The sequence below is a fragment of the Anopheles coustani genome, chromosome 3 (genome assembly GCF_943734705.1).
Source record: "Anopheles coustani chromosome 3, idAnoCousDA_361_x.2, whole genome shotgun sequence".
Taxonomy (NCBI): Eukaryota; Metazoa; Arthropoda; class Insecta; order Diptera; family Culicidae; genus Anopheles; species Anopheles coustani.
Genome location: NC_071288.1, coordinates 1,228,060 through 1,240,294, shown reverse-complemented (window position 1 = coordinate 1,240,294; position 12,235 = coordinate 1,228,060). Strand labels below are relative to the sequence as shown.

At 45.7% G+C, this 12,235-nt stretch overlaps 1 protein-coding gene across 1 annotated transcript in view; it reads left to right on the top strand.

Moving 5' to 3' along the window:
• Nucleotides 1-12,235, top strand: part of LOC131260043 (microtubule-associated protein futsch) — a 37,655-nt gene that overhangs the window by 1,741 nt on the left and 23,679 nt on the right. Inside the window, exon 2 of the mRNA XM_058261696.1 lies at nt 11,963-12,061. Coding sequence (XP_058117679.1) covers nt 11,963-12,061 — 99 coding nt within the window. The remainder of the gene's footprint in view (nt 1-11,962; nt 12,062-12,235) is intronic.

The following is a 12,235-nucleotide window of genomic DNA, read 5'->3' as shown; positions in this document are numbered from 1 at the left end:
CCTTTATCGCTTACTACTCATCCATCTTATTTGCTACCCGTCCGGTTATGGTTTTCCATATGAAAAGCGACCGTTGTTCAAACGAAAATTGACATCAACGACGAGAAAGGGGTGTTGTTTTTTTCGCTTTCCATTCAAAACCGCCGCAACGAGTGGTCCTTTCGTCTGTACAACGAAGTAACAAAGTGTTGTAGATGAAAGACCACAAAGTTGGAATGGGTTTCAAGAGCACAATTTGTTAGGTGTTACTATTAGATCTTTTAGCGCCTGGCGCCAGGGATCTGGAGGGAAACGACGGTTTCCATGATAATCAATTTCACCTGTCTCCTTTCCGGTATCCTTTTTCTGGCCCCAGATGGCGGCCGTACAAGGACGGAAGTAAAATGCGGGAAACACCATCAGCCCCTAGAAAACAGAAGCATCCGGTGTGTAATTTCAGAACTATTTCTCACATTTCGCTGTGAAGCAGCCCGGGTTTATAGCGCACCAGGAATGCCTTTTGGAGATATAGGAGCCCACGGACAACGAGGCCTTCATTGAAGTGTTCATCTTCCACTTGAGCCGGCCCGTTGCCCGTTAAATCCCCATCCAAGCGTTTTTTTCCCGTTTTCCCTGGCACTCTTTGTGGTCTCCCTTACTTGGTATTCTGTTCGGGTGGTTTGTTATTTCCGATGACAAAACGAGTGTCCTCTCCAAAACGGTGAAAGAGACGGACAACAGGAGCGAGGGGAGACCGAGCGTTAACGGAGACATGAAAGCGACGAAAGTAATCTCGAAACGCCCCTTTTCCGGTGGCCATCTGTGTCCTGGCTGTCTCGAGGTCACACGGTCGGGGCGAAAGCGGACTCCCGATCCGAGGGAGATCCTTGTCATGGCACGGTGGTCGATTGCCACTCACACTTTTCCCGATGGGAGGGAGGAAATGCGATCCACCCGGCCCCAAACACGGACACGAATCGATCGAAGTTCGAGTCCTGGCCGTTCTATTTTCGGTTGCTCGCGGTTGCTGGCGAGGCGAATATTTCGGTTCCATCCACACTCCGGGTCGATTATACGCAATGCTGTTTTCGTGTCACCATCGGTGCGCACGGCGTCACGGAATGCGCCGGTGGCAGCGGCTGCAGGCAGGATGCGTCTTGCGTGTGACATGCGAGGGACTAGGGCAGCACACCAGCAACCCCTGAAGGGCTAGAGAAATGTTGATTTATCAATCGTTTCGTATGACCGGAAAAACTCAGGCAAGGCAAGTATTATTATCCTATTCAAAATCTGCGAAATCTAGAGCTTAGACTATGGACTTTAGAACGCTTGGGACCTTGGCTTGAGTAAAAAGTTGGATGTTAAACTTTTGGCTGCAGTTTCAAAATCATGTTAATACTTCTGGATCCTTTTTCATCCGATTCGAAATGTTTCTACATTGTTCCTGGAACGGAAATCATAACGATATCGTTTGGCGTGAATCCGACATGAATACAAGCATTAGTGGGACTTATCCTTTGGAGCCCCAACTAGGTTCTCTTCCGAGCCGTGAACCGTGAAATATGTTTCTGGAATTTCATCACAAGATTTCGCTCTTGGTGTTGCGTCATCCTTCCGGCAGGCCAGGCGAGGGAGGTGGGGTTGTTTACGTATGTGGCACCAAGAACCCACGGCTGATGATGATGTTGTTTTCTCGATTTTCACACAGATTTGGCAGCGAAAACGACGTATGGCGACGTCGTTTTATGGTCGAAAATGGTTCATAATTGAATGTTGTCCCTATTTTGCTGCGGCGATCGTAATCGTAAGGCACAGCGGAAAAGCGATTCGGCGTTACACGAGAGATGTCGGTCGTCCTGTCGTGTGTGTGTGTGTGTGTGGCGTTTGAAGTGTGGACCAGGGAAAATAAGTGCCTATGTAGCTCATTAAGTGCAATTATTTGCCAGCCAGACTAAGTGGAACCGAAGTCTGCAGACTTGTGGAAAAAATCAGAGCCACCCGTAAAAACCGTGGCTGGATGATAAAAAAAACAGCGGCCGATATGAGCAAACATTTTTATAGCCATATCGTCGACACTCCGTGTTTCGGAGCCTTTGGGTGAACCTTTTTCCCCGTCCCCGGAAAGTGGTGCAATTGCTCAATTTTTCCACATTCGTGGCAACGTCCTGCTTTTTTGCTTTTTCGCCAAGCAATTTTTTGGATCCTTTCCTTTTCGCAACCTTTTGCTTACGCCAACTTCCCGTGATTCGCCGTTTTTTGGGGCCTTTGAGCGGCGCTGACCCGGAGCACGTCCCCGACCGGCCGCCGGTGTTTTTTTTTTCCCCATCTGGCTCCGTTCCAAAAACGTTTCAGCCACCGTTCCGCAAACTTGGGCCGGAACGCTTTCTAGAGCGCCTCCAGATTCCTGTGGCCAAACCCACCCTTTGCTTCGTTTCGCCAACCCGCCGCGAAACCCAAGTCGAATGCGGGTAGAAGTTTGTGCGCAGACGCGCCACAATGCCGTTTTCCTGTATGTGCTTGTTTTCTTTTTTTTAAGCTCATTTTATTCCATGCTTTCTTCACCGTGCTTTCGTTTTGGGGGGGCCGACTGGCTTCTTCTAATCCACCTGTGTTTCTTAAGGCTTTCGCAGATCTGTACGTACCTCGCGAGAAGCTAATGGTCGGGATGTTGAGACCATTAGAAACGATCGGCGAATATAGCACTTCGCAAGCGCCCGTTGCCAAGTGCGAGAAAAGTATTCCTGAATTATAATATCATGAACATTTATTGATACAATTTTAGGCCCCCCAGAATTTCCATTCCAAACCGAATGGTCTGCCCTTCAGTCGGAAAAGCCTCTAAAGAAGATTGAAAAAGCTATAGCTATCCTTCACTGAGCGCTACAAAGTATGTAGTAGGATATTTTCATAAAACGATTTGGAGCAGGCATGCAATCAGCTGGAAGCCCAGCACAAGCCCCGAGCAGCTGGAACCCTGCGAACACATACACCCACCAATAGCCACAGTCTCATGCTCATGCGGGACCTCATTTGCCCGCTTCGAACTACTTTTAGACGATCCGAGTCAATGGTGTGTTGTGGAAGGTTCGTTAAAGGCACATATCCTCCGAGGGCTTGGGAGTTATTTTTGCGGTCCATATCTCGAGGGGGCCAACACGCCATTATGACTTGTTTGTGCTGCACGGTAGCAACATTCCAGCACGCCTAGCATGGCACGTGTGGGGCCCTTACACGAAAAGATTGTACTTGCGTATCCTTGCGTCTTCAAATCCCGGTGCGCCCTGGGAAGGCAAGGAGGTGGCAAAAGAGGTGAATTTCTAGTGCTCATTTAAAATTCATGACCGCTGCACGGTGTGAGTGTGTGTGTGCCGGTTTTTTTCTTCTTTTTATTATGTTCGCCTCATTGAAAAGGGCACCACATATATATATATTTGAAGGAGAGCAACACCGGCTCTCGCGCACAATGGCATTATAGCGTGCCGGAATAATTATAGGGCGCCCGAAGATATTTTCCCACTTATTGCGTCACACCGCCGGAGTGGCCGGGAAAATGGTCGATGGAGTTGAGTGACTGCAAAAGGAAAAGTTTGAAAGAGGGGAGGCACGCGGGATAGCAGCGGGGCCTGATTTTGGGGCCGCTTTGCAGGTCGCACCGTCATCAATTATGCTACCGAACGTGGAGAGTTTGAATAGGCCATGGTTGCCATGGGTCGGAAAAAGGGCTTTATAATTTGATTTTTGAATAAAGTTTAACACATCACAGCGTATCGAATTCGTATTTTACTCGTTCTCGTTTCAGATGATATTGCACGGTTGGGAGAAAAAATCCCACACGTTTTCCATCCCTAATGATGTTGGCGGCTTCTCGGTAGACAGCAGGCGCTCGTTGGTTTTGCATTTATGCAATCAATAATTTATGAGAAACAATTTAGCTTTATTTGCCCGATGATGGCGTGAGTGAATTAAGCTGCAACGGAACTGCAGTGCAACTCGGGTTGCTCTGAAATGCAGGTGCGGTTGCACATGGCAGGTTCGTCTGGTTCGTACACATGCTACTAAATGTTGCCATCATAGCGCAGCACCCGCCCGGGGCACCGGGTTAACATTCTTGTCCTTGTGCTGCGAGGAAAAACGCCGACCAGAGGGATAACATTCCGACATCGAGTATAGCATTCCAATAATGCGGATTGGTATTCGGAACTTGGCAATTTCCGTCCGGCCGAATCGTACGAACACATTTTGGATGGGATGGGATTGGTTTTATTTTCCCGTTTTGCCGAAGGCCGGTGAAGTAGTTTTTGGTCGCCTTGCAGATGCGATAGCGTGACAAAGGGTCCTGCAAAAAGTCAACGTAAATAATAAACCACACTGGGGAAAAGCCCTGTGGTCATGGGAAGGAACAGGTTACACGAAAAGAATAAATCCAGTAACGAAGTATGGCCCCAAAACACCGCCCATGTCTACGGGGTGTATTGATTTTTCACAGCAATTTTTTGGTTCGGCGGCTACAAAAATGCCTCTTCGGCTCGTTTTCTCATGCCGTCTCAAATATCTCTTCTTTTTCTCGGTGACGGAAGTAAAGGAAAAGTGGAAAACGTTGTCTTACGTTCAGTTTGGCTGGGTTCGGGACATGTCAAGTTGTGTCTGCGTCATGCATGATGTCAGGTCGTGCTCGAAAATGGAAAATTTTCCAAAGTGCCCCGAAGGTTTTTGTTTTGCACTTCACAAGAATAGGCTTCTGTTCTCCATTTTCTTTTTTTTTGTATTTCAATCCGATCGAATCTCACCGTTTCTTGTCAAAGTTTTTCGTGTCACTTTCCGGGAAAAGGGTAATTGTTTTCCAATATGATGAGCTAGCAGCCACCGCGACGTAAAGTAATTTATGAATTCTTAAATCTTTATGACACAAAAGGGACCCTCCTAAAAAAGGCAGCCTTTCCGGAAAGTTCCATCAGAGGAGGCTGTCGAATCATGACATCAGCAGAAATATGTCACGCTCTGACAAACGAACGGAAATTCGAGAAGTTTGACATGCGGTTTGCCTTCCTTTTTTTCTCCTCAAAAGTCGCCTCTCAGTCTCAAAGATTAATCGATCATGCGAAAATTGTGCAGAAGAACCCGCCACCCCTTTTGCGGCAGGAACTGGGGTGGGGGTTACAAATTATGTCATCAATGTTTTTTGCGACGGTGTTATTTTCCGTGTTTACATTCGAGCCGCCCCCGCTGGAACTATTCTTTATCATTTAAATTATCCTTTCAACGATCTCCGGGCGTAAAAGAGCAAAACACCGCCGTTGACGTAGGCTTTGCGGTTTTTGGAGCTCTTCATCGTCGGTACCGATTTTGCGGTGAAATTCTAATTCGAGCCGGTACGCTCAGTGGAGAGTTTACCTTCTTCTTGTTGCTTTTGCACACTGAAGTGAATGTTTAATCTGGAACAAAGAATCTGTGATCCGAATCGAGTCGCGTACAATGTTGGACGACGGTACATTGTACCGAATGGAACAGTTTCAGTTTTTCATCCATCGACGCTTCAGTTTTCGTTCTGTTTCGTTCAATATTTTCGTTCTGTTTTAACTGAGAACATGAAATGAGCCAAATTAAAATATAAACATGAAATAACTTGTGTTTTGATAGCAAGCAAGAATATGAACAGATTCTAATCACTGTTAAGGGAACGATTTTTGGAGCTTGTATGTCTTTTTGTGTGTCACGAAGCGTTTTCAAAACTTCGTACTATTGCGCAACTGAAGGATCCTGTTGGCGTGTTGGGCGTCTCCTCAACGAGAAAACAACCTTTCTTACGTGCCATTCGTTGTCCGTGACATTGATGGGATTCGTTGAAGTGGAATCAAAACAAACACGTCGCCAGACAGGACGTCCCGGGCGTGGTGGGCTTCGTCGAACGACGAGCGACGCGAACACAACGAAAACGATTGCGATTTGCGTCACAGCTAGCGAAATGAACGTTGGGCGAACAGTCGTCTATCAGCGTTTGAACGCAACGCCCTTCAAGTCTGCCACCGGGAGAACGATTTGGCGAGAGCTTCTGGGGGGGGGGGGGGGCAGGTCGCGCGATTGCACCAAAGTTCATAAATTTCGTCTAAAATATTGATAAAACTACATTATCATGCCGTTCGTTTCTTGGACTTTCAGTCGAACCTTCGCCGTGTGTCAGCCTAACGTGCCTCAATTTATGTAAGAATGACTTGCGAAATGGGAAAATTGGTTTTCCTTTCGAGCCAAAAAACCGGGCCCCACGAGGGTCGGGATAGCGATCGTTACGGGCCGCCCGTTTCCCTGCCAGACATATGGAGAAACTGTCTACCACTTTGGGTCATAAATAGTTTTTTGTTCCTTCTGAGCCGCACAAACAAGCAAAGGGTCGTTTCTTTCCGTGCTATTTTAGGGGCAGGAGAATATTTTTAAATATATTTCTGAACGAGGGGTGTTTTTGGGGTTTCATTTTTGTTTTGCAAAATAGCGCAAGGGCTGATAAATTCGCGTCGAAACACCACGCGCCTCGGTATTGATTTGGCACCATTCGTTTACTTTACGCAACATTTTCCATACCAAACCTATTTGCCTATCGCCTATACCACACAAGGACAGGGGAAATAGTTTGGTAAGCAGGTTCAATGACCTGCCCGAAAACCGATATCGAATTGGCATCCTCGTCAAAGGTCGCACCCGACGCCGGGTGGGAGTTGGGAGGAACAACATTGGTAATTGAATCTGGCGCCATCGGCTATCATAGTTTCGTGGTTTCCATGGCCTACATTTTTTTCCCATTTGTGGCCACGGCGATACCAACGTCGATCATTCCTCCTGGGGTAAGCGCCATTTGGGAGAAATACGGTCATGCGTATCCTGGGCGACGTTACGCAGACGCGGCTTTACGTAATTGCGTCTGGCGGATCTATTCGAATTTTTGTTGTCATGGAAACGGGAAACACTGAGAAGTTTATCTCGAATTTCTTGTTCAAGAAAATAAACATGAACAGCAACCTTCGACAAGTGTTTGACGAATCACTTCTTGGAGCTCATGTAAATAGAATCCCGAGTAGCAGAATGGCGCTTTCCTTTGTACAGCTTATTTTTCGAATTTGTTTCTCGATTTCGATTCACCCGTAGCCGCTCGAGGGTCTGCGTTAGGTAAAATCGAATCGCAAACAGCCGATGGGCACGACTGGATGGAAGCGAAAAATCATAAGCCTGAGTGCAAATGAAATAAGCCTTCTCTTGTGTTGTGCCTGCCCTTCAGATCCACACCGTCCGACCTGTTGTGGGGGCAGGCTCGCATTTGTGCTTCTTACTGCTAATCTAATTAACGGAACGAATAATGAGCCTTCATTGGCTGAGCTCATCGGCTTCATCAGAAGCTTTCCTTGTTTTTGTCGGCACGAGCCGGTACACAGGGGTGGAGGGATGTGAACTTTTCCGGTCGCCGGGATACGCACGAACGCACGAAGAAGGTTTTTTCTAATTTCCAGTCGCCGAGCGTAATTCTCGCGAGCACACGTAGCCACTTGAGTCAGGATTTAGGCGAGCACTTGCCACACCATTTGCCGTCGTTACCATCGACCTGTCGAGAACCTGCCTTCAACGGTGAATTTATGTTCGCAGAATTTTCAATTGGTCTTCGTCCCTTCGTTCCCGCCACAGGAAACCCCTTTTTTACGTAGAACGGATCAACGGGTGAGTGGTTGTGCAATACGCACGCAGGGTGGTTGGTGCAAAATATATCCTCTTTCACGGTTGCCTGATTTCGACGGCACAACCAACTCAACCTCATCGAATCGGTCGATCGCCAGCGAGAGAGTTCTCTTCGCTCGGGCGGGGGTTTCCGTTGCTGTAGGTCTTCCTAAGGCGATGTTTCTATAATCATAACTCGAAAGAGTAAAAAAATAACTATAAAACAACGTCAGTTGGCAAATGAAAATTCTGCACGGATGCAATTGTGTACTCTACCTGTAGATGAAATCGATAGGGCTTAGTTTCAAAAGGGCGTCCAACATGTTTAATGCCATTTTAATTCATTCGTTCAAACCAAAATTCCCGTCCTCCAACACAAAACCAATGGACAAGCCCTTATATCCTGCATTGGTTCACGAATATATGCTGGATCCTAACGCAAGATTCACGCATGGACGTAATCGTCTAGAAAACATACTTGCTTTCCCCATCATTACGACCTCACAGCAGGGCAACCGTAGGAAGCACGCAGCAGGCGGCCAAAGGATAGGGATGATTAATCGAGTTAGTGTGCTTGTGGAAGTAAAAAGTCTCGTAGGAGTGAAAATAAACCACAAAACTCTTAACCTGCCGACAAAAGGGGTTGGTTTTCAACTACCCCAAATTGTAAGGCTGCGTGACCGGAAATATGCTTTGACGAAAGGAATGAAAGCAAGAAAGGTAGAAAGAGACTAGTAGAGAAAAAGAGGGGAAGAGAGAAGAATTTTTTTTTACTTCATACATTTTCACTTGTGACTCATTCTAACGCACCTGCTGTGTAATGGCATATTCCAATATTTTGTCACCAAATCCCTGGACCATGTTCCTGTTTTTAATAACTTACAGTTGCTTGTATGTGAGGGAAAAAATGACTCGGTGACCAGGCTGAACACGTTCCGGATAGGTCAAATTGTTTTAATCTGTGCAAAGCAACTTCATAGATTATGTGGTTTGACAAACGGACAGTCTCTGTTGGTGAAATATCAAAGGGACCCTGGAGGGGATCCACTTCGCCGATTGCAAAATGCTAATCCCATCGTCAGACAAAGTCATTAAGTTTTCCATTGTTGCCTTCGATTGGGCAAAAGGGTTGAGTGGGCGAGTGGGGATTCACATGACCAACTTAAACATGAAGTGAGGAATCGTGTTCCGTAGCATTTTATCTCCCAGACAAGTAGGAAGTGAATCAACATTCATTGCATCCACCTCGTCGACAGAAATGATAACGATAGCTGGGCGAAGGGGTTTGGAAAGATTTATGCGTAGTTATGGCAACAAACTTTTGATTGGAAGCGTTTTACAATGGGATCAAAATTTGAAATTGCTCACGAACGTATGTTTGACGAAGATTGTTTGTGCAGTGAAATTGAAATTCCGTCAGTGGTTTTGCGAGCCAAGCCCGAGATTATGCTTCAGTGAAACTGCTATTGCCAGATGGCAAAATTTCAACGAACAGTGATGGGTTGGGTAAACAACACTGTGGAGTGCGGTTCAAAATTCGTAGAGAATGGAAATTTGGATTAGCAGTTTGAAACTGTTACACAAATTTGTTGTTCAGCGTTCAGTAATATCGAGTCATTGTAAAATAAACAAATGAATTTATTTGAAAATATTTGTCCGTCGAAAACAAATTCATTGTTGGAATCGATTTTCCCTTTCATGCCGTACGGGAGGGGTAATTTTTATTCAACTTTAAGTGGACGAGCGTATTTTCCACTTTGCTGATAGTACGTCTTTAGTTCCGGATATCAGTTATCTCGCTGGGTAAATAAAACAACGTCATCTATGATTGATTACATCGATAAGGCAATGAGAGTAGTGTGTGCAGTACATGCGTTGTGAGCCGTTCAATGAGGTGTGTCATAAATACGTGATGACCACGGCGGTACTCGTTGAAATAAACCCATTGGACTTTCTCTAGTGCACTACTACCTCTCCCTTTCTCCCATTCTTTCATCAGGGGTAAAAGTGAGGGAAAATATGGTCGAGCAAATGGTTCGTCGTTTTTCTTTGAGTAGCACACGCCGTTACTTGGTCACGCCGCGAATAGATCACGTTAAAGGCAACGGTCCAGCAAGCGTGCTGCTTCCTCCGACGACGCTGATGATGTCATTTGGATGACCTTCCTTGGTGAAATGGCGGTTTCTTTTTCAAACACATGTCACCATCGGGTGGGCCAAAATGTTGTGGCGTTTCTATTGGCATACAAGGAACCTCAAACCGGCGCAATCGGTGGATCAGAGCAGGCACGTCCGATTACCGTGATTTGAGTTTATAAACATTACGTCACGTCGTTGGCGTGCGGAGAAACCATTCTTGACTATTCCTTTTTTTAACATTTGCTTTTTCTGACTCATTTTTCTGCACCAAGAAATGAATGATATTACCGAAACTAAAAGGATTAGCTCTAACTTTCAAGTTGCGGGTAAACCACAAATTTCTACATTTTTCGTGTAGAGGAAAAGAAACACCTTAATTTAATCATCCTTAAACTTTTTTTCAAATGTTCTCGTACCGTTTTATTAAACCCAAAATATCCGAGCGGCAAACAAGCAAGAAGGGTACTGAAATTGAGAATTCTTCCATAAAAAAACAATCCTTCCCAAAGTTTATGGTGGAACTTTTTAGAGCAGAATGATTCAACGTGATGCTCTCATGAATTATGCTCAGCGGAATTAGATTAAACTGGAAACCTAGAGCGGTGCGATGGAAAGCATATCTCCGGTGTTCTGACGTTTATCCGTGATGGACACAATAATTAATTGAATTGATTATGCACCTCTAAAGCACCATTGACAGTGACGAGGATGGTGGAACTTTGGGCATAACCTAACGTATCTTTCGATGCTCAATCAATACTTGTTCCCACCTTAGTGTATAGTGACGCGTTTAAATGCGTCTCAGTTTAAAGGAGAACTCAGGGAACCGAGTTTGAGTAAATTTATGATAAATTATTGTATACAAATATTTCAGGAGAATTATATATAATTGCAATACCATCGTGTTGGTTTTGAACGTTAAAGTTGTTTTGAAAAAAGTCGGTGGACACAAAACACTAGCACCAGCATTAAAGCGTAACTCCACGGGCTCGTGAAGTTGGGTATTGCCGACCCAGAGGCAACGGACCGGCGTGGGGAGGAAAAGTTAAACCCAACTCCTGAAACATCGCGTCGGGAATCGTTCGTCGTTTCGAAACCATTGCAATAGTCTCGATCGTTGCATGTTTTGCATCCCACCACCTTAACCGTCTGCCAGTTGTTCAGTTCGCACATTTTGGCCGCCTGTAAGGTGCAGCTCTTGACGGTACCGGAGCGATTTCCGTGCAGGTTGGTGAGTTGCAGCTCGAAACATACGAAGTCGGTGGGACTCGGGACTTCCTGGTACTGGGGCAGGTTCACGAGCCGCTCGAGATGTTTGTGAACTTGGTTGACGCGCTCCAGACTGCATTCGACCAGTTCCTCGTTGGTGCCACACGAGTCCCAACCACACTGGTGGCATTTCAGAGCGTTTGCAGCACCTGTAAGTTTTGCGGAGGAGCGGATTACATCACCAAACACTACAAAGCCGTTGGGTAGAATCACTTGCCTAAACTCTGCAGTCCGAGAAAAGTTACGAGAATGGCCAGCATGTATGCAATTTCACTTCCGAGGACCATTATGAGTGCTTCGCGTGTAGCAACTGCGGTCCACTAAATACCGTCCAGTACTGCACAGATTTCATTCGATGCAAACCCCTGACTAGCTACGTGCTTTTACGGAAAAATGAAAAGCTTCACTCCTCTAACGACGGTCAAGGTTGACTTCAATTTGCTTATGTAAGTAAAATTTTATCAACAAAACTCATCCCTCTCCGCGTCCCCAAACAATGACACATACGCTTTCGGGTTTAGCTGTTCGTCGAGTCGTTTTCTCTGCTGCACACGAACAAAACTGCATTGATATAAATGGGTTGCATATGGGTTGTGGAAAAACTCCACTCCGAGAGCAAACAATAGCAATACATTTTTGGCTGAGTAAGCGACATGTTTCATAAATAGGAAGCTCAATGACAAACGCAAAACTGTAGTATGGAAAGGGTGAATTATATTTACAAAACATTTTCGTGGAAAGTGACAGTAGTTCCGTAAAAATAAAGTTGAAACAAGTAACCTTTACAATGTAGCCATTACTAACCATGTGATTACACGCGAACCAGCAGGGTTTACAAAAGACATTTTATCTAACACACTTCTTCTATCGTCTATCCGCAGGTTTCCTCTCATGGGACGTCGTTGATTGCCATGTCGACTTGGAGGAGGAACTGCATACGATCACGTTGCAGGCGCTGGAAGGCGAGGAAGGCAAGCACGGTAAGTAATGGATGGAGCCATCAGACACACTCTTTAGAAGAGGGACCAAAGGGACCTGTAATTATTGTACGTTAAAATACAGCATGTTTCTTTTCCCTTACGGAACACCATTTTCACTCAGCTTTTAAAATCCAGGCCCATTACCATGCGACCGCAATCAAGCGGTTATCACTC